Genomic DNA, 17,864 nt, shown 5'->3' on the forward strand with positions numbered 1-17,864 from the left:
AGGGATGGGGTTTGGCACACCTTACTGAACGTGACGCGGGAGATGTGAAGGTATCAATAGCAGAGGAGAGAATTGTATTATAGAAAGAGACAGCTTCATTGACAGATTTACATAGCATAGTGAAAGAGAGAAGGGGAAAGACAGTGGCAGAGAGAGTGCTTGGGTCAATACCATGAAGATTGCTGAAAGTATTGGTGAGGATCGGTCATGATTGAGTAGGGGAGGGTGTTGAGTTGTGAATGTAATGAGATGATGGTTGGAGAGGGGAAGAATTGATGTGGAGAAGTTGGCAACTGAGCAGTCAGAGAAAAGCACAAGATCAAGATGGTGGCGTTGAGAACATTTTGACTTCCTGAACCATGGAATGATTTTTCAAGGACTGATAAGCAGAGATGGTGTGCATCTGGAAAAGTTAAGAGAAGCTGGTAGGATAGCCAGGAAAGCAAAGATGCAAAACAGAGTAAAACGTGGGAGGGGAGACATTTTTTTTTAGATATGCTAATGATAGGAGGATGTACAAAGTGACATTGTGATACTCAAAGGTGAAGTGGATGAATATGTACAGTAACGATAAGGCTGAATTACTTAATAAATATTTCTGTTCTATGTTCGCAGCTGAAGGGCCAGGAGCAGGACCACAGAAAACAAGAACAAATAGGAATGGAGGTGTGGTAGATAGACCCTGAATGATTTCCAGAAGACTGTGTTCGTGAGGAGTGAGCTACTCTAAAGGTGGACAAAGTGATGGGACTGGATGGAATACATCTGAGGGTTCTGAAGGAACTTAGGGAAGTTCTGATGGCTCCACTAACTGACCTTTTCAGTTCTTCTCTAGAGTTGGGAGTGGTACTGGAGAAAGGCAGATGTGGTCCCTCTTCACAAAAGTGGAAAGGAGGGGTATGGAACCACAGGCTGGTAAGTCTAACTTCTGTGGTAAGTAAATTAATGGAAACACTTTTAAAAAACAGAGAATAGTCAAATTTCTGGAATCCAGTGGATTACAGCGCCCAGGGCAACATGGTTTCATGAGATGCACTTCTTGTCAGACAAATCTGATCAATTTCTTTGCCAGAGAGTTGGATAGAGGGAGTGTGCTAGATGTGGTGTATTTAGATTTAGCAAAGACCTGTCCAATTTCATTCTGGCTTATTGCTCCAAACACACCATGAACGATCTTCAGATATCAACCAAGGAGCTCCCGTCAATCCAACCTAATCGTATCCTTAAAAAAGTGGCAAAAATCTACACCTTTGGATAAGCTCCACCAGCCACATTACTCAGAGCATTAATCAGCTTCTTCAAGTAATTAAACCACCCCTTCAGGAAACTTTGAATCAAAGAAATAACCTTATATACCCCTATTTTCCTGAAAACAGGTTGATGTCAAACGGTTTCTGGCTAATCTGTGCATTTGGCAACAATCTTTTAAAAATAGGCTGTACATTACAGACTTACAGGGATATCACTTCCATTTTTACCTCAAAAAAAGAGCAAATCTTTTTAATGCTTAAACAATATAAATCTAAGCAATAATAAACAGTTTTCTAGGGAAAAAATCAGTACTCCATATCAGAGTCATTTGGCCACTGGATTGCTTTTCACAAGAAATGGATTGGATTTAATAAATTTGATATTCCACAATATACATCAGTTAAATGGTGTACAAAACTAACAATTTCTGTTATACAAACAATGTAGAGAACCTTATTAAAAACTTACCAGCCGAGCCATCTGGAGATTTGCCACTGTGGTGCCGGTGAGCACAGCTCCGGACCTGGCTGCTGTCACTGTTGAAATCTGTGGGGACGCTTGGGCCTGGGCCTGCTGCACTGGCAAGGGAGCATTCTGCTGAGCTCCCGACTGGGCTGCTTGATGCTGGGGGAGCTGCAATTTCTGTTTTTGCAGTTTTAGCAGCTGTTCCTGAAAAACAAAGCTAAAATATTTAGCTCTTCTACTCCAAAAGACCACCCTGTGCAACTTCTTAAAAAAACAACTTTTTAAAAATTCCTTATTTAATAAATTCTCTATTAAAAGGATTTTCTTTTCTCCTTTTTATATTGTCTTTTAAAAGTGTCATCTTTAAGCCAACATAATCACTTATTAAAGCAAATCTAATACTTTTTTGCTTTATGGCTTCTGTTGACACAGAAACGAACCATAATCTATTCCATACCATCCAGCTAGACCAGTCAGACAGGTAGATTATGCCACTGGACCAGCAGATGAAGACAAAAAAAAACACATGTTGGAGCCAGCAGAGTGTGTTCTCAGTTGTGGGGCATATGAACACATTGTTCACTTGTGGGGAGTTCTGGTAATGGATCTTATGGTGACTCACAAAAACATCAAATTCCCTTGATTCTTCAGTTGCAGAAATGATCCGATCTCGGAAGACATTGATGCTCTCCTTCAACCTTGGCCAACAGAGCTGCTACATGTCTTTCTCCCTTGGCTCCTGTTAGAACAGAAGCACACAATGGTCTGGTGATCCTAGTGGCTTCTGATTGGCACAGGAAACCTTGGTATGCAGATCCAATATACCTCATTGTCAACCCGCCACTGAATCTTCTGATCTTGGGGGATCTCTTGACTCAGGGCCTGGTGCCCATGTCAGATCTGGGTCAATTTTGTTTTATGGCTTGGCTCTTGAAAGAAAGAGGGGATATTCTTCAAATGTCATTGCTACTATGCTTTGTTCTTGGCATCGTTTTACATCCTTGACTTATTTGTGGACTGGAAAGTTTTTCTGAAATGATGTGAGACATAGAGTTCTAGCTTTTCATGCATTGCTAGCACAGATTCTGAATTTTTTCAGGATGGTTTTGAAAAAGGATTGGTCTTGTTGTCTCTTTTAAGGTTCAGATGGAGGCTCTGTCCTGTTTTAGGGGCAAAATTAAAGGTAAGCCTTTAGCTGTTCATCCAGATATTCTCCAATTTCTGAATTACAGGCTGTTTCATGTAGGGAACCTTTCTTCCACCTGTCTAAAGAAAAGGTAGTCTTGCATATGGTTCCTTCCTTTCTTCCTAAAGTGTTAATGTCATTCCATTTAAACCAGCTAGCGGTCTTGACCACCTTAAGGTCTTCCAAGAGGCCAGAGGAACAACATAGACTGCATAAATTGTATGTCAACAGAGAACTGAAGGAGTATATTCATTAGACAGAAAAATTTTACTATTCTGATGATATTTTTGGTATTTTAGAACATAAGAATACCCTTACTGGGCCCCAGGGAGACATGTCAAGAACGAAGGACGTCATCGACAGAATTGAGAGGATCCTGGAAGGGGCCGAGACGGAAGAGACAGCTGTAGTAATCCATGTTGGAACCAACGACGTCAGCAGGAGGGACTACAACAGGACTGCACTAACTGATCAGTTCAGGATCCTGGGGAGGAAACTGAAACTGAGGGCAAGGAAGATAGCCTTCTCGGAGATCCTGCCAGTAGCGAGAGCGGACGCATGGAGGCAGAGCGAACTACCAGCAATAAACGGTTGGCTCAGGAGATGGTGCGAGGAGGAGGGTTTCCTTTTTGTTCGGAACTGGACAACTTTCTTGGGAAAGAATAAGCTCTACAGGAGAGACGGACTGCACCTGAGCACCAATTTCCAGATCATTTATAAATAAGTTAAATAGTACCGGTCCCAGAATCATAAAGTGGAAGTGTTTCAGGAATCTTCTATCAGCGTTGCAACACAGGAAAAAATTTTGTGAGGCACTTACTATATTGAGACAAAATTCCCTCAAATATAAGTGGTTGTTTCCCTTTGGGTTGTTAGTGACATTGAACAGGACCCATAAGAAGGTGTCTTCTGTAAAAGAGATATGGATGCCATTGAGAAAAAAGGAATGGGATTACCAAGCGTACCAGGAAATTCAGTTGGAGCTTTACAGAAATTGGCACAATTCAGATGGCAAGCAATGCCTGGAAGACCTAAGCCAGTTAGAAATGGAGATCGTAGATGATTAGCAGTCACAAAGTCTGGCAGAAGGAGGACACAATAGGACATGAACACCAGTTTGCACTGTTTGCTAGTTCAATGCCATTCTCTTTGAAGGTCATGTGCAGAGGATATAAGTCTGAAGGTTTATCATGTTAGTATGCTTGTGGTTCAGGTATGAATGCATAAATATTTGGATGATTGTGTAGGGGAGTGTTATGTGTGAAAGGACTTAACAAGTCTTAATGACATTAAAAATGAAAGAGGATCTTTATCGACAGACCTATAACCCTGCTGAGCTGTCTCTAGGTTATATATTTATTTCTTATTCCAGAACAAGCAGGCAGCATATTCTCATATGTGGGTGAAATCATCCACGGAGCCCCGGTACAGACACTTGAAAGTGCATTGTCACTTTAAGAATTTAGACAGTTTGCAATAGCCCGCACTGCGCATGAAAGAGTGACTTCCCGCCCAATATCGGCACGTGTCCTCTCAGTTTTGTTTTTTCCACAGAGCACTGAAGTTGCGTTCTTAACGGTCTTTGTTTTTATCAATCGCTTGCCTTCCTGCTCTTGCATTCTTTTTTGCTTCTTTCTTATTTCTTTTATAGTTTATCTGAAAGTAAAAAAATATGGGATTTTTTTTTTTCCTTTTTTTGCTGTCCGTGGGGGTTCTCCTCAGTGCAGCCTTTTTTCACGTCTCAGCCATCGAGTTTTATTTGGCTGAGGCGGTGTTCCCATCAATGTCACGCCCGCTGTTCTTGCATTATATCACTAACGGATCCTCATAGCAGTTGCCTGCAGTGTTTGGGTCCCAAACACCGTTTTCAAACTTGTAAACGCTGCTCTTCATTACAAAAGCGTACCATCAAGAATCATATTCTCCAACAAGAGAAACTCTTCGGTGTCGGCATGGAGGGAGATGCTCCAACAACACTGTATACATCTAAGTCACCGGCATCAAAGATTTCGACACTGCCAGAGGCACCAGCATCAACACTGGTCATCGTGCCCTCGGGTAAGCCAGCTAAGAAGCCATCCCCTTCTTTTCCAGGGGCACAGGTCACAATGGCCTATCATCTCAACAGAACAAAGCCGCACAGATCATCTTCTCAACTCTTCGTCTCCTATGATCATAACAAGTTGGGGCATCCTGTTTCCAAGAGAATGATTTCCAACTGTTTGGCTTCCTGTATATCATTCTGTTATGCTCAGGCTGGAGAGTCGTGTCACAGCCCATAAAGTAAGAGATATGGCAGCTTCAGCAGCTTTCCTTAATCTACCCCTATTGAAGAAATCTGCAAAGCTGCTACTTGGTCCTCAGTTCATACATTCACCTCACACTACTGTCTGGAATCTTTTTCTAGATGGGATGGGCACTTCAGCCAGTCAGTATTACAAAATTTATTTTCCAAAAGGCCAACACTCCCACCATCCCATTCTGGTTAGCTTGGAGGTCATCCACATGTGAGAATATGCTGCCTGCTCGTCCTGGGATAAAACACAGTTACTTTCCGTAACAGCTGTTATCCAGGAACAGCAGGCAGATATTCTCACAACCCACCCACCTCATCTGGGTTGGCTTCTTAGCTAGTTTACTGAACTAAGGGGACGTGCACCGATATTGGGTGGGAAGGCACTCGCGCATGCGCGGTGTGGGCTATTGTGAACTTTCTAAATTCTTAAAGTGGCGATGCACTTTCAAGTGTCCATACTGGGGGTCTGTGGATGACATCACCCACATGTGAGAATATCTGCCTGCTGTCCCTGGATAACACCTGTTACAGTAAGTAACAGTGCTTTACTGTACATACAACTGCAAAACAATTTTTAATTTCCAAAGTACTACAAGATGACCCTTTGGGACAGATAAATACAATCTCTAGTGTTTGTTAATGTTCTGTACTTTTCCCTACCTGTGATATCTTTCCGACAGTCTTTATCTGGGCCTGAGTTTGGGCTTGGATTTGTGGAACTTGCATCTGTGTGGCTTGCTGTTGCCGGAGCAGCTGGAACTGGGCTGATGAGATTGTTTTACCAGCTAGCTGCACATTTGCTGTAGTGGCTGCAAAAGAAATACAATTAATGTAAGAGTTACCACTCTATTAGAAATGTTTGAGGATCCTCGTCTGATCATATTAACTGGACCAAAGTAAGCTTCCAGAGAGGAAAAAAGGCAAGAATTGAGGGTGATTATTACCAGGTGTCCCTTGGGTAACCAAGGAGCGGGCCTGGGCTGGCGTCAGGCTGGTGGACACAACTGTGGATGCTGTTACAGGAGTTACGGCTCGCACAGCTTGATTGGTCGCTATGGTTACTACTTCTGTTGGAGCAGCTGATACGGCAACAGTTCGTTGCTGGGTATGGGCCATCTGAGCAGCAGTACCACCTGAAGTCTTAAACAAAAGATAAAACCTTTATTTTTTATTAGAATATAGAATCATATTTCAATTCATGACTTGTTAAGGAATTACTGTTTTAGTCAGCTCTTGCATGCAAATGGAATAAATCATTTGATAAACAGCTGGCTGAATTAAACCCTGATATTCAGTGCTGGCATTTTTGGGGCCTTTTTGCTGTCCTAAGTTAACTGGATATCGCTGCTGAATACTGGTGCTTAACTTCTTGATGCTGTACCCTAATTTTCCCAACTCTAACTGGATAGTGAACAGACTGCTAACAATAAGAGAAAGTGAGATCCAATAAAGTGAATAATCCAAGATGTAAAAGCGGGTCAGTTTATTCAAAGGACTCAACATGGCTGTGTTTCAGAGATGATGTTTGCATCAGGAATCAACAGTCCTCTGCTGGGCGCAGAAGGGGATGAGAGGCCCTAGCCCAATCAGATTTTCTACTTCTCTCACTGCACCAGCCCAACCATCTGCCAAACAGATGAAACAGCCAAGTGTGCTGTATCATCAAGCCAATCTCTCAGACTTGCCAGATCAGTGCCCGAATGTGTGGGGTCTCTTTGTTGCTTCATCTGCTTGACATTTGATTGGGATGGTACAGTGAGAGTACAGAAAATCTCTTCCACACCCAGAAAGTCTATTGACTTCTGATGCAGGCATCCTCACTGAAACATAGCCATTGTCATATTGCTTTAATTAACTGAACTGCTTTTACATCTTGGATTCTTCACTTTATTGAATCTCACTTCCTCTTACTGCTGTTTCTCACCCGTGAGACATTGCTACTTCTTTACTTCACTGAACAGACAGGATACTCAGTGGTCTTATTTGGTTACTTGCCACCAATTAACCCATGGGAAACCAGTCAGCTATAGTTAAGCATGTGGAAGCCTCTCCTTTATTTTCTAAAATTTTGTGACGAGGTGGGATATGGCTGCAAGTTGACCCGAAGCCTGCAAATAGAAAACCTCTGAGCTCAGCTTCCTTTAAAATGACACTTGATGGCAGTAATAGCTTGGTAATACTCACCGTCACTGCTCCTGTTACTACTGGTGTTACCAAGCGCTTATTGATAGGCTGAAAAGTAGCAGGAGGAACTCCAGCAACTGTGTTTACAATAACGTTCCCGCTCACTGAAGCTAAAATGCAAAGGCAGAGCAGATATCAGTTCACACTAAGGTACAACACAGTTCTTTTTAAGCCACAAATATATTACACTACACATCTTACCAGTTGTTATACTGGTCCCAGTAACTGATGTCTTGATTGTTCCAGCCTGTTTCAAGGATAAAAATAAGTACTTTTTATACTTAATGGTCTCGATATTGAGAATTTAACAAACATAACATAACATAAAACAAAGAGACATATTGAACCTTAACAAGCTATTTGAAATGAAAATGATTACATATTGCATACTATGCAGTATTTCCAAAGTTCATAGGGTAAGCATTAGTAGTCAGAGTCTGGATTTAAAAAAATCATCAGAGTGTTCTTAACTCTTTATGCTGTTCCCTTGATATTGTGCTGAAATCATGAAAATGGTTCTCTCATTCAATGATAGCTTTTTGTGACAAGGTAAGATCCTCCTTTCATAGGATTCTTAATCATTTTGTAATTTTGGTTATTTCTAGCCTATTTTGGAGTACTAACACTATGAATGACAGAAAATGGGAACAGAATATACTGTAGATAGTATGTCACTAATAGTCTAAGTTTTAACACAGTGCTATTTGACTACAGGTAAGAGACAAATTCAAGAACTAAAATTAAATACATCACCTTCCACCTTATGAAGTACAAAGAACTCTGGGTTCCTATCACAGAGGGCTATGAGTGAACCTATCAGGTTGTAGTACTACAAGCTTTAATTACACTTTAAAAAAACATCAAAAATACAAAGAACCTCTTCGGTAGCATTAATTTGTGCTAGAAGCAGATCTTAATGGCCCTTTCCTGACATATGAAAAACTCCTCCTTTCTTTCCTCCTTACCAGTAGTGCTGTGCTAGCCACGGTGGTTACAGCAGCTTGTACCTTCGGCTGTGGTTGTTGAGTTGCTTGAGGCTGGGCTGGTGGTTGGGGCTGAGTTTGCTGTGGGACCCCCTGCTGTGCCGGTGTGACACCATTCTGTTGCAACTGTGGGACTGGTTGCTGCTGGGCCCTTACTTGTTCTACCAAAGCCTTTTATCAGTGTGAAAAAGAGATCAAAGACATTTTGAATTTTGTTAATCTGCTTTCAATATATCTCAGAGTTCTTCTCTCCCTCCTCTTCTGAGGTTACCCCTCCACTTTTTAGTCTGTTCTTAAAGTTTGAGTATTTAGGGTTTGTAAATGCAGATTGATAATAAACAATTACACAATGGACCTTGTTTGTTGATGGGGCAGAAATGTCAGGAGGAGGATGAAAAATAGTAGTTTAGGGGAGAAATCATCAGGGGAAGCTGATTTAATAATGCACACTAAGGACCTGATTTTCAAAAAGGCACCCTGATTGTAAGCGGTGTTAGCTGTCCTACTGCCATCTAATGGACCAACCCAGACGCACAATTTTTTTTTTTTTTTAAACTGATGTGGCGAAGGATGCCTACAATGCAGATACTGACTCACAAGCAAGGCAAGCATAGGTGTGGCTTATGCCAAAAGTGGCCTTAGGCATCTGTAGGTGCGCCTAGGTGTTTCCATAGGCACAAGTCAGACGCCTTAAATGTAGGCTTGTAAAACGCTGGCCTAAATTTAAGGCATGTGTCTGAAAAACAGACGTGATTCTGGACGTGATGCCTACTGTTGATTGACACATGGTAGGCACCCATTTTGCAGGTGCTTACCACAGTAGGTGCCATTTCCAGAATCAGGCCCTAAATGCTAAGACACCCATTATATTCCTATAGGCTTCTTAGAATGTAAAACATGCTAATCATTACCGTGCACTAAAACTTGATGAAGTCCGCCCCTTAATTGACAAACTTGATATTTACCAGTTATTCAACCTGATAGGCATTTTCCCTGTTGTTAATTTCTTTTTTATTCAGCTGAGCAGCCCCTGCACTTAGGTTTGCAAATAATGAAAGTTTTTTAAAGTTCAGCATGGCAAGGACTCGGCAACAGCATCAGGTAAACAAAACATATGAACAAGACCCAAGATGTACATATTCATCCCAAAAATCTTTTCTCAACTTCTATTCACCTTAAGGGGCACTCACCTTTTTCTCCTTTGCAATGCGCTCTGCACGGAGGGATGCCACCTGGATTGGAGGTAGCGGTTTGTCATAGCTGATTCCACTGGAATAAAAGCAGGACTCTTAACGAACTGAAGAAACTAATTAAAATTAGACTTTTAAGGGTTCTTGGCTAATCGCATATTCAGTTGATAAGAATCTAATACTAATCTAATCATTGCACTTATATACCACATCTTTCCTATAAAATAGGGCCCACAAAATAATATAGTTAATAAAGTAACAAAGAGTCAGAACAAAATTCTGACAGGAATGGTTAGAATAAAATTAAGTATCTTCTTAATAAAACTTGTGAAACAGGAATGTCTTTAACATTTCTCCAAAACTGAAGATAAGAATCGCAATTTTTGACAGGACCAGGAAACATATTCCAACAGTTAAAGTCAGATTTAAATCTGCTTGGCTTTGAAATTACAACATAACCCCACTCCAAAATTATGCACAAGACTTCTTACCATTCCCAAAATAACCAAAAACAAAATACTGGTAAGCATGGAAATACCATTTATTTTTACCTCTGCAGGCAACACCTCTAAGACTGGAGTGAGTTATACTGTCAAACGTAAGAAAACCAAAATGTTCAAGCACAACCAACCTTTCTTTAAAAGTTTATATGCATACCGGTTTGGACTTTTGGCCACGGGCACATTCTTTGGGGATAAATGGGGGAAGGGGGTGGTATGGGTTCTTCGAGGCCTCGGAGTGCCTTCCCATTCCCTTTGGCCTTGCTAATCATCAGTGACTTGGAGGGGGGGGGTGTTTCGTTGCTGTTTCCCTTTTTCTCTGTATCCTTTGATTTACTGTTATTTATGATGCATCATTGTTTGTACTGTGCACCTCGTGTGTCTTTGCAGTGCTTTTGCTGTTGTTTGCCTCTATAAAAATTGTTTGAACCTAAAAGTTTATATGCCTTCTTTGGTGGCAAAACTGTGCACAAAGGAAATTGGGGGGAGGGGGGGAGAGGAAGAAGTTTGTCTGCATATTGCTCCTTTGTAGCCTTCTGATGTTTTTTTTTTAACTGATTAAATCCTTTTTTAGCCCCTCCGGATCGGCACAGAAACTGATGTGTTATAATGCACCTTGACAGCAGGTGGAGACTGAAGCATAAACTTTTGGCTGTGGTATAAGTGGGCTGTGCAATCCCAAGTACAATCAGTCTGACGAATAGCCAACCGGAACTAAGAAACTAATAACTGTGAACTATAAACAGCAACATCACTCCCAGGAGAATAGCAACTAACAGAGAAATAAAGTTGGATATTGATTAGAACCAGGACCTTCAAAAACGTCCCCACAGTCTGCCAGCTACGCCAGATGAACCAAATGCCACTGTTCTTATAATTCCCTCTAAAAACCCAGACAAAAAGACACCACAGAAAAAAATGTACTCCTCGCACAAAACACTGAATAAAAAAACACGACAGGGCGGGGTCTGTGCCGGTCTGGAGGGACTAAAAGAAAGAAAATTAGCAGGTAAAAACCTAATTTCTCCTCCTTTATCGTCCCTCCAGACCAGCACAGTGCCCATCATAGGTGAGACCTCCGAAGGGCCACCACAAGAACACGCTCATCGAACACTGCATCTCGACATGCTTGAACGTCCACACGGTAGTGTCCCAAAAAGGAATGGAGAGAAGACCAAACTGCAGTCTTACAGATATCCACTGGAGGCACAAGAGAAGACTCAGCCCAAGAAGCTGCCTGACCCTGAGTGGAATGAGCCTTGAGAAATTCCGGAACAGGCTTCTTTTGAAGAAGGTACGCCATAGCAATAGCCTCCTTGATACAGCACACAATGGTAGCCTTAGAAGAACCGTCTGCTTTATGAGGACCCGCTAAGAGGACAAAAAGACGATCCGACTTATGGATCTCTTGAATTCCGCTGAACATAAGAGTGAAGGACTTCTCAGATATCCAACTTACGCAACTGCCTCTATTCTAATGCAAAGGAGGACTCTGCCCACAATCGTCCATGGGAGAAAAACATATAGGAGGCCGTCTATCGGCCAAGATTGTATCAGAGCATCCAGCCCCTTGGCTTGGTAATCTCTGTGCTGACTGAAGAACCATGGCGCTTTGGCGTTGACACTTGTGGCCATCAGGACCATGACTGACCAGCCCCAGACCTGCACAATCAACTTGAAGGCCACGGGACTGATACACCACTCGCCGGGATCCATCACGTGACGACTGAGGAAATCTGCCTGGACATTCTCCACATCCGCTATGTGGGAAGCCAAGATGTCCAGAAGATGAGTCTCTGCCCAAGCCATGAGCAGAGAAGCCTCCTGCGACACCAGATGACTTTTGGCTCCCCCCTGACGATTGAAGTAAGCCATCACCGTGGCATTGTCCAACAGAACCTGAACCAATTTGCCCTTCAGTCTGGAATGCTAGTAACGCCAACCGGATAGCTCTGGTCTCCAGAACATTGCCGAGACCACCGCAACCACAACAGGAGACTTAAAGATATCCCTATCAGGAATGGGATAAAGCCAAGCCATGGACTGCACCAAACGAAAAGGCATGTCCGACAGCTTCAACTGTGCGTGTACTACATCCTGAATATCCTGATGCACAGGAAAAGAACAGGAGGCCGACCAGATCCCCCGAAGCAGGGGGTCTGCCACATGGGGGGGGGGGGTCCTTAGCGTCCTCCTCAAAGCACAAAACTGACAAAACTTGAAGAATAAGCTCCTGTAGCTCTTCCTGGTGAAAAATGCGCACCACCGATATATCCTCACCAGCCGGTGTCTCGCAAAACACATTTCCACCTCATCCGCTGCCCCCCCCCCCCCGAGAGGATCTTGGGGATCTAACAAGGGGCCCAAATCCTCATCATGCGAAAATGCATCTGCACACAAAAAAATCCTCATGCCACAAGACCTACGGCCACTTGGATGAAGATGGGGGGACTGGGACGAAGCCGCCGCTGAAGGGGGTAGATGTGGAAAGCAAAAGGCCCCCCCCCCCCCGAAAACCAGAGAACCCCGGGGAAGAAAAAGGACCCCCAGCCACCTGCAAGTAAGCCTTGTACATAGCTAAAACAAAATCAGGGTCAAACCTCTCCTGGCAGCAAAGTAGGATTCACTGCCAAGGCAGGAGACACAGCAAGGGGAAGGTCACCTGAGGCTGCAGGCAATATGGCGGAGCTTCCCATCAAAACCGGCAAAAAACATGCAGAAAAAAACTCCTCCGAGGCCTGCAGCAGCAAAGAGACCTGAACAGACCCAGCTGCTAAAGCAGGCAAGCCGGCTGCAGCGAAAAGGAGTCCCTAGCGGTAAGGGAACCTTATTTCCCTGACCGTCAGCGGCTAGGGAAATCCGGGTCTCCCCACTGACTGCTGCTGACAAGCGGTGCATGCGCAAAGGGGAACCCTGCTGACTGGCAACCAAAGCCAACAAGAATTCTCCTTCGCGGCAGCCAGTGCACTTCGTGCACACACTGACCGCATGCTTAGAGCACAATGAACACTTTTTCAGCTTAAAAGTGCTCATTGCAAAAACCGCTACAGGTACAAAGAAAAGTGCCAGTTAGTAATAGAAGCCAATTAAACTTAATTGAAGGCTTCCCTTCAGACTGGCACTGCTTCAGGCTTTTTTTTTTTTCAATACAACTTTAATTTACAATTGAACAGATCCCACTGGCTCTCTAAGCTATATGTCTTGCCTGTATTTGGTGGCAAGGTTTACAGCTGAGGCACCTCTAAAATAAAAATTTGGAGAGGTGGGGGAAATGGGGGGAGGGACTAGACCAGTCGAGTATGGCACTTCTGAGGTCGAACGGACCCCTGAACGGGTCCCCGAAGCTCAATCTGGTTCCACAAACAGGGACAAGAAGACTAATTTAAACAAAATCCAACAGCCCTACACTAACTTAGATAAAGACTGCACAGGCTTACCACCTCCACTGGAGACTGAGAACAGACTAATTGTACTTGGGACTGCACAGCCCACTTATACTACAGTCAAAAATTTGTGTCTCAGTCTCCACTTGCTGGTTGAGGTGCATTATAACCCATCAGTTTCTGTGCCGGTCTGGAGGGACGATAGAGAAACAGCTAATGCACAGTGATAGCAGCCTGCAAAGCTCAGGCTGTTTTACTTCCTCACTGACTTTATTAGACAAGGACTAAATATATTAGCTCACCTTTCAGCAAGAACAGAAGCATGCTTTGGATTCTTCTGAAATGGATTCATGCCAAGCCTGGAAAAAAATTAACTCTTAAAAAAATTCATAAGAACATTTCAAATATATGTAACCAACTCTGCAAAAAGATGACTAAAGTCTCTAAAAATAGCAACAACAACAATATTTTTTTGATCACAGATGTCTTATACTACTATATTTGTATGTCTGATATAACAGTCAAAACACCATTCTTTTATGTGAAAAAAAATCTAAGTTACAAAAGTTCAAACATGCAAATTTTGCAGATTGCTTATGAAACCATAACATGAAAAATTAGTCATCTGCTACTTTAGTTACTTTTTCACAAAGACAGTCACATTTATTTAAATAATTTTAAGTTTCAAGATTTAGCACAGAAGTGTGCTGCATGGGGAGGGAGTTAGAGTTATTGTGAGGTTTTTTTGATGTTTATTGTGTTACAGTTTGTAAAATTAATTTTAAGACACTTACTATAAAAAAAATTTAACTGATTAATAATAGAATATCTTTTGGGATCCAATAAACATTATATATACAAAAAAAAATTATTTTGAACTTACAGAGGTTTGAGGGGTGGGCTCCTTTTCCCTGCCATCATTTTCATCATCTCAAAGCGAGTGGTATAAAGCTGGGTATGTGTTACACCCTCATCTTGGGTATAAATCTGACCAGTTCGAAGTGGGCGATTATTCTTGTTCTAAAGAATGATGCAAGAGACAAAAGGAATTTTGTGTTGAAGAACTAAAACAGAGCTCTAATTCTATACAACATTTGTAAACATCATCTGGGCATCATTTAATACTCACACAAGGAATGAAGTAGCCAGGTAAATTTGTCTCTCTCCCACCTCCTCTACCCCCAAACTGAGTTAGTCTTTTTTATGTCTATAAGCTTTTCATCCTTTAGCACAGTATTCTTCACCATAAGGCCATGATCCAATGAGAATTTCAACTGACCCTCCAGCTCTGCTCTGTTGGTACTAGGCTAAGCAACAAGTAGCACAATTTTGTATAAACAGAAGTTCACATTTGGTGTCCTCCCTTTGGCCCACCATTGACTTTAAGCCTCATGTTACACTTTATCTATCACTCATTTATTACTTAGTCAGACATTCCTGTCATTGTTTGGAGATACGAAAGGGAGGGAAGGGCTATGCCGGGATAGGAGGGAGTAGGCAGATGTGTGTATATATTGCAATTGCTTACTGTAGTTAAATTGTAATTAAGTAAGGCTAAATATTTAAAAGAGGATGTTGCACATTTTTAATAAAAATGTAATGATTAAAAAAAGTGGCTTCCAGTCTTCAATACACACATTCTCTCTTTTTCTTCTACAGAAGCTTGCTCCTGGCACTCTCTCTACAACAGCTATTTTGTTTTCTACCTGCATCATGTGACTGAGTGAATCTGAGCCAAGTGATGCCTGAATTTAGAGGTAGAGTTCACTGCCTAGTGACGAAGCCAAAGCCATCTCATTGGCCAAGACCCAAAGCAGATCTACAGCAAATCTGCCAGAACAGCCTCTGGGGTTGAAAGGGACTGAATCAGGTCCTCATCCGTCACCTCTTTCTGCACCCAGCTCAAGTTTCAAGTTTAATGAGATTTTTGATTAATCGCTTAATCTTGTTTCTAAGCGATGAACATAATAAAATTACAATATTTAGGGAACAATACAATGCTTAACAATGAAATAAGTCCAAGAGGACTTGTGACAAACTTAACATACCCATAAACACAAGGAAAGAAAGGAAAGTGAAATACAAAATCATTAAAGAAAGCAAAACAATCGGGGGAAAAACATAAGGCAGGGAAAACAGAAAGTAGCCATAATATTAAACAATAAAAATAAAATTGACCAGAGAACTGGTTAATTAATTATCAAAGGCATCTTTAAAAAGAAAGGTTTTAAAATTACTCTTAAATTTCTCCAGATTACGCTCTTCCCTTAAATAAATAGAGAGAGAATTCCAAATTTGAGGTGCTGTAACAGAATAAATAAATTGCCGTCTAGTGTTAATAACCTTAAGAGAAGGGATCGTCAGCAAATTCTGTTCATTAGATCTCAATGTTCTATTAGGAGTATAAGGGATTAATAGTTTATAAATAAATGCTGGGGTTTTATAAAGGAGGGATTTTAAAGTAAGTAGGCATAATTTATATGTTATCCGGTGAGATACAGGAAGCCAATGTGCTTTCCTAAGAAGGGGAGTTATATGGTCAAATTTCCTAATTTTTGTTATAAGTTTAATAGATGCATTTTGAATAATTTGTAAACGTTTTATTTCGTTCAGAGAAATTCCCTTAAAAAGGGCATTACAATAATCAATTTTAGAAATCACCAAAGAATGAATGAGGATATTGAGGGATTTTGAGCAAAGAAATTGAGAAAGTGAACGGATTTGATGCAGCCTATAAAAGGTTGCTTTAATAATATTACTAATGTGATCATGGAAAGTCAGTTTATGATCAAAAATCACCCCTAAAATTTTAATGTTGTTAACTGATTGTAGGGGGACATTTTTTATGGAAATTGGAGAGACAAGTTTAGAACTATCTTTCCATGGAAAGAGCATCACATTAGTTTTATTAATGTTAAGTGCCAATCTATTAGTATCTAGCCAATGGTAAACTTGATCAAGCTTCTTATTAATTGCTATGATGTTAGAAGAGTTACTAGCATCTAATGGATGTAAAAGCTGAATATCATCAGCATAGGCAAATACGTGAAAACCAACAGATTGGCACAAAGTCATCAATGGGGCAAGAAAAATATTAAATAATAGTGGAGCTCAAGTAAGCCTGGGCAGCTGAGGATCCACATATTGTGACCTGCAAACACAATACTGCTGCCTTGAAGAAGAACTTAATGAAGAACTCCAGTTTGCAATCCTGGATGTCATTGAGGGCAGTGCTGTCCTTGACTAGTAGAGTGGTCTTCTTGGTCACTTTAAGCAAACACAAGGACTCTTAATTCCTGCACAGGGAAAGGGTAAAGCCAAGCCATGGCTCTAGCCATCAGCAGACCCTATCCCCACTGGAATGTAACCCATAATCATCTGCCCTACTTGGAGTCCATATCTTGCTAAGGACATAAAAAGAATTGAAGAAGATCAGAGAAAAGCAATGAAAATAACATGGAGTTTGCACCACAAGAAGTACAACAAAAAAACTTGGTGACCTGAAGATGTACACCCTGGAGGAAAGGAGAGAAAGATGTGATATGATATAGATATGATATATTTGAAAGGTATTAACATGCAAACAAACCTTTTCCAGAGACAGGAAAGTGGTTGAACTAGAGGAAATAAATTTAGATTGCAAGGAAGGGGGGGGCCACATAGGAACAGTTTCAAGAAGTACTTTTTCACAGAGAGGGAAGCAGATTCCTGGAATGCCTTCCCATTGGGGTAATGGAGATGAAAACAATAACGGAACTCAAAAATGTATGGGATAAACACAAAGGAAGCCTATACTGAAGGCATAGAACCAAACAAGCTTAGCAGTAATTACATGGCAACACCAGTAACTGAGATGAAGAGAAAATGTCAGGTAGACTTCTACAGTCTATGCCCCAATTGTAGCTGGAGAGATTTGGAAGTGCTGGAGTAGGGCTTCGATGACAGCTTCAGTAGCTGGAGAGCAAGGCTACAGCCAGGCAGATTTCTATAGTCTGAAAATGGCAAAGACAAATCAAGATCAATTATGCATATGTAGTATTACATCATATCTTATGCTATGAGTTTATCTTGTTGGCTTGTACAGGTTTTTATCTGCTATCATCTAATTATGATCCATTCTATCCCTACCCATCCAGATAAGATCTCCACATCATACTGACAAATTCTGGAGAAAATGCTGTATTAGACAGCACAGTCTCTCCCTTAGATGCCACTTTTCTGGTAGTGTGTGCTCTTAAAGCTATTGGTATTCTCTTACCATGACCAATGTATGTAGAAGAAATGGCCATGCAAATTCATCTTGAAATGGAAGCCTTAGAAGCCACTTCCTCAGGCGGATAGGACTCATTAGAACAAAGAAATGATCCTAAAGACAAAAATAATTCGTCACCTCGAGATACTGAAGGATTCTCCTCACATCCAACAA

The 17,864-nt window shown here is 41.5% G+C and overlaps 1 protein-coding gene across 8 annotated transcripts in view; it reads right to left on the bottom strand.

The window, feature by feature from the left end:
• Positions 1–17,864, bottom strand: part of EP400 (E1A binding protein p400) — a 285,750-nt gene that overhangs the window by 30,333 nt on the left and 237,553 nt on the right. For all 8 annotated transcript variants that reach the window (XR_004540299.1, XM_033954163.1, XM_033954160.1 and 5 more), the window contains 9 exons: positions 14,322–14,458; positions 13,741–13,797; positions 9,556–9,634; positions 8,348–8,536; positions 7,584–7,629; positions 7,383–7,492; positions 6,143–6,338; positions 5,859–6,007; positions 1,720–1,920 (listed from right to left, as the gene is read on the bottom strand). Coding sequence is in view for 7 of the 8 variants with exons in the window: in XM_033954163.1 (XP_033810054.1) it covers positions 1,720–1,920; positions 5,859–6,007; positions 6,143–6,338; positions 7,383–7,492; positions 7,584–7,629; positions 8,348–8,536; positions 9,556–9,634; positions 13,741–13,797; positions 14,322–14,458 (1,164 nt within the window). In the remaining variant the exon portion in view is untranslated. The remainder of the gene's footprint in view (positions 1–1,719; positions 1,921–5,858; positions 6,008–6,142; positions 6,339–7,382; positions 7,493–7,583; positions 7,630–8,347; positions 8,537–9,555; positions 9,635–13,740; positions 13,798–14,321; positions 14,459–17,864) is intronic.

This window comes from Geotrypetes seraphini, chromosome 8, assembly GCF_902459505.1.
Source record: "Geotrypetes seraphini chromosome 8, aGeoSer1.1, whole genome shotgun sequence".
Lineage (NCBI taxonomy): Eukaryota > Metazoa > Chordata > Amphibia > Gymnophiona > Dermophiidae > Geotrypetes > Geotrypetes seraphini.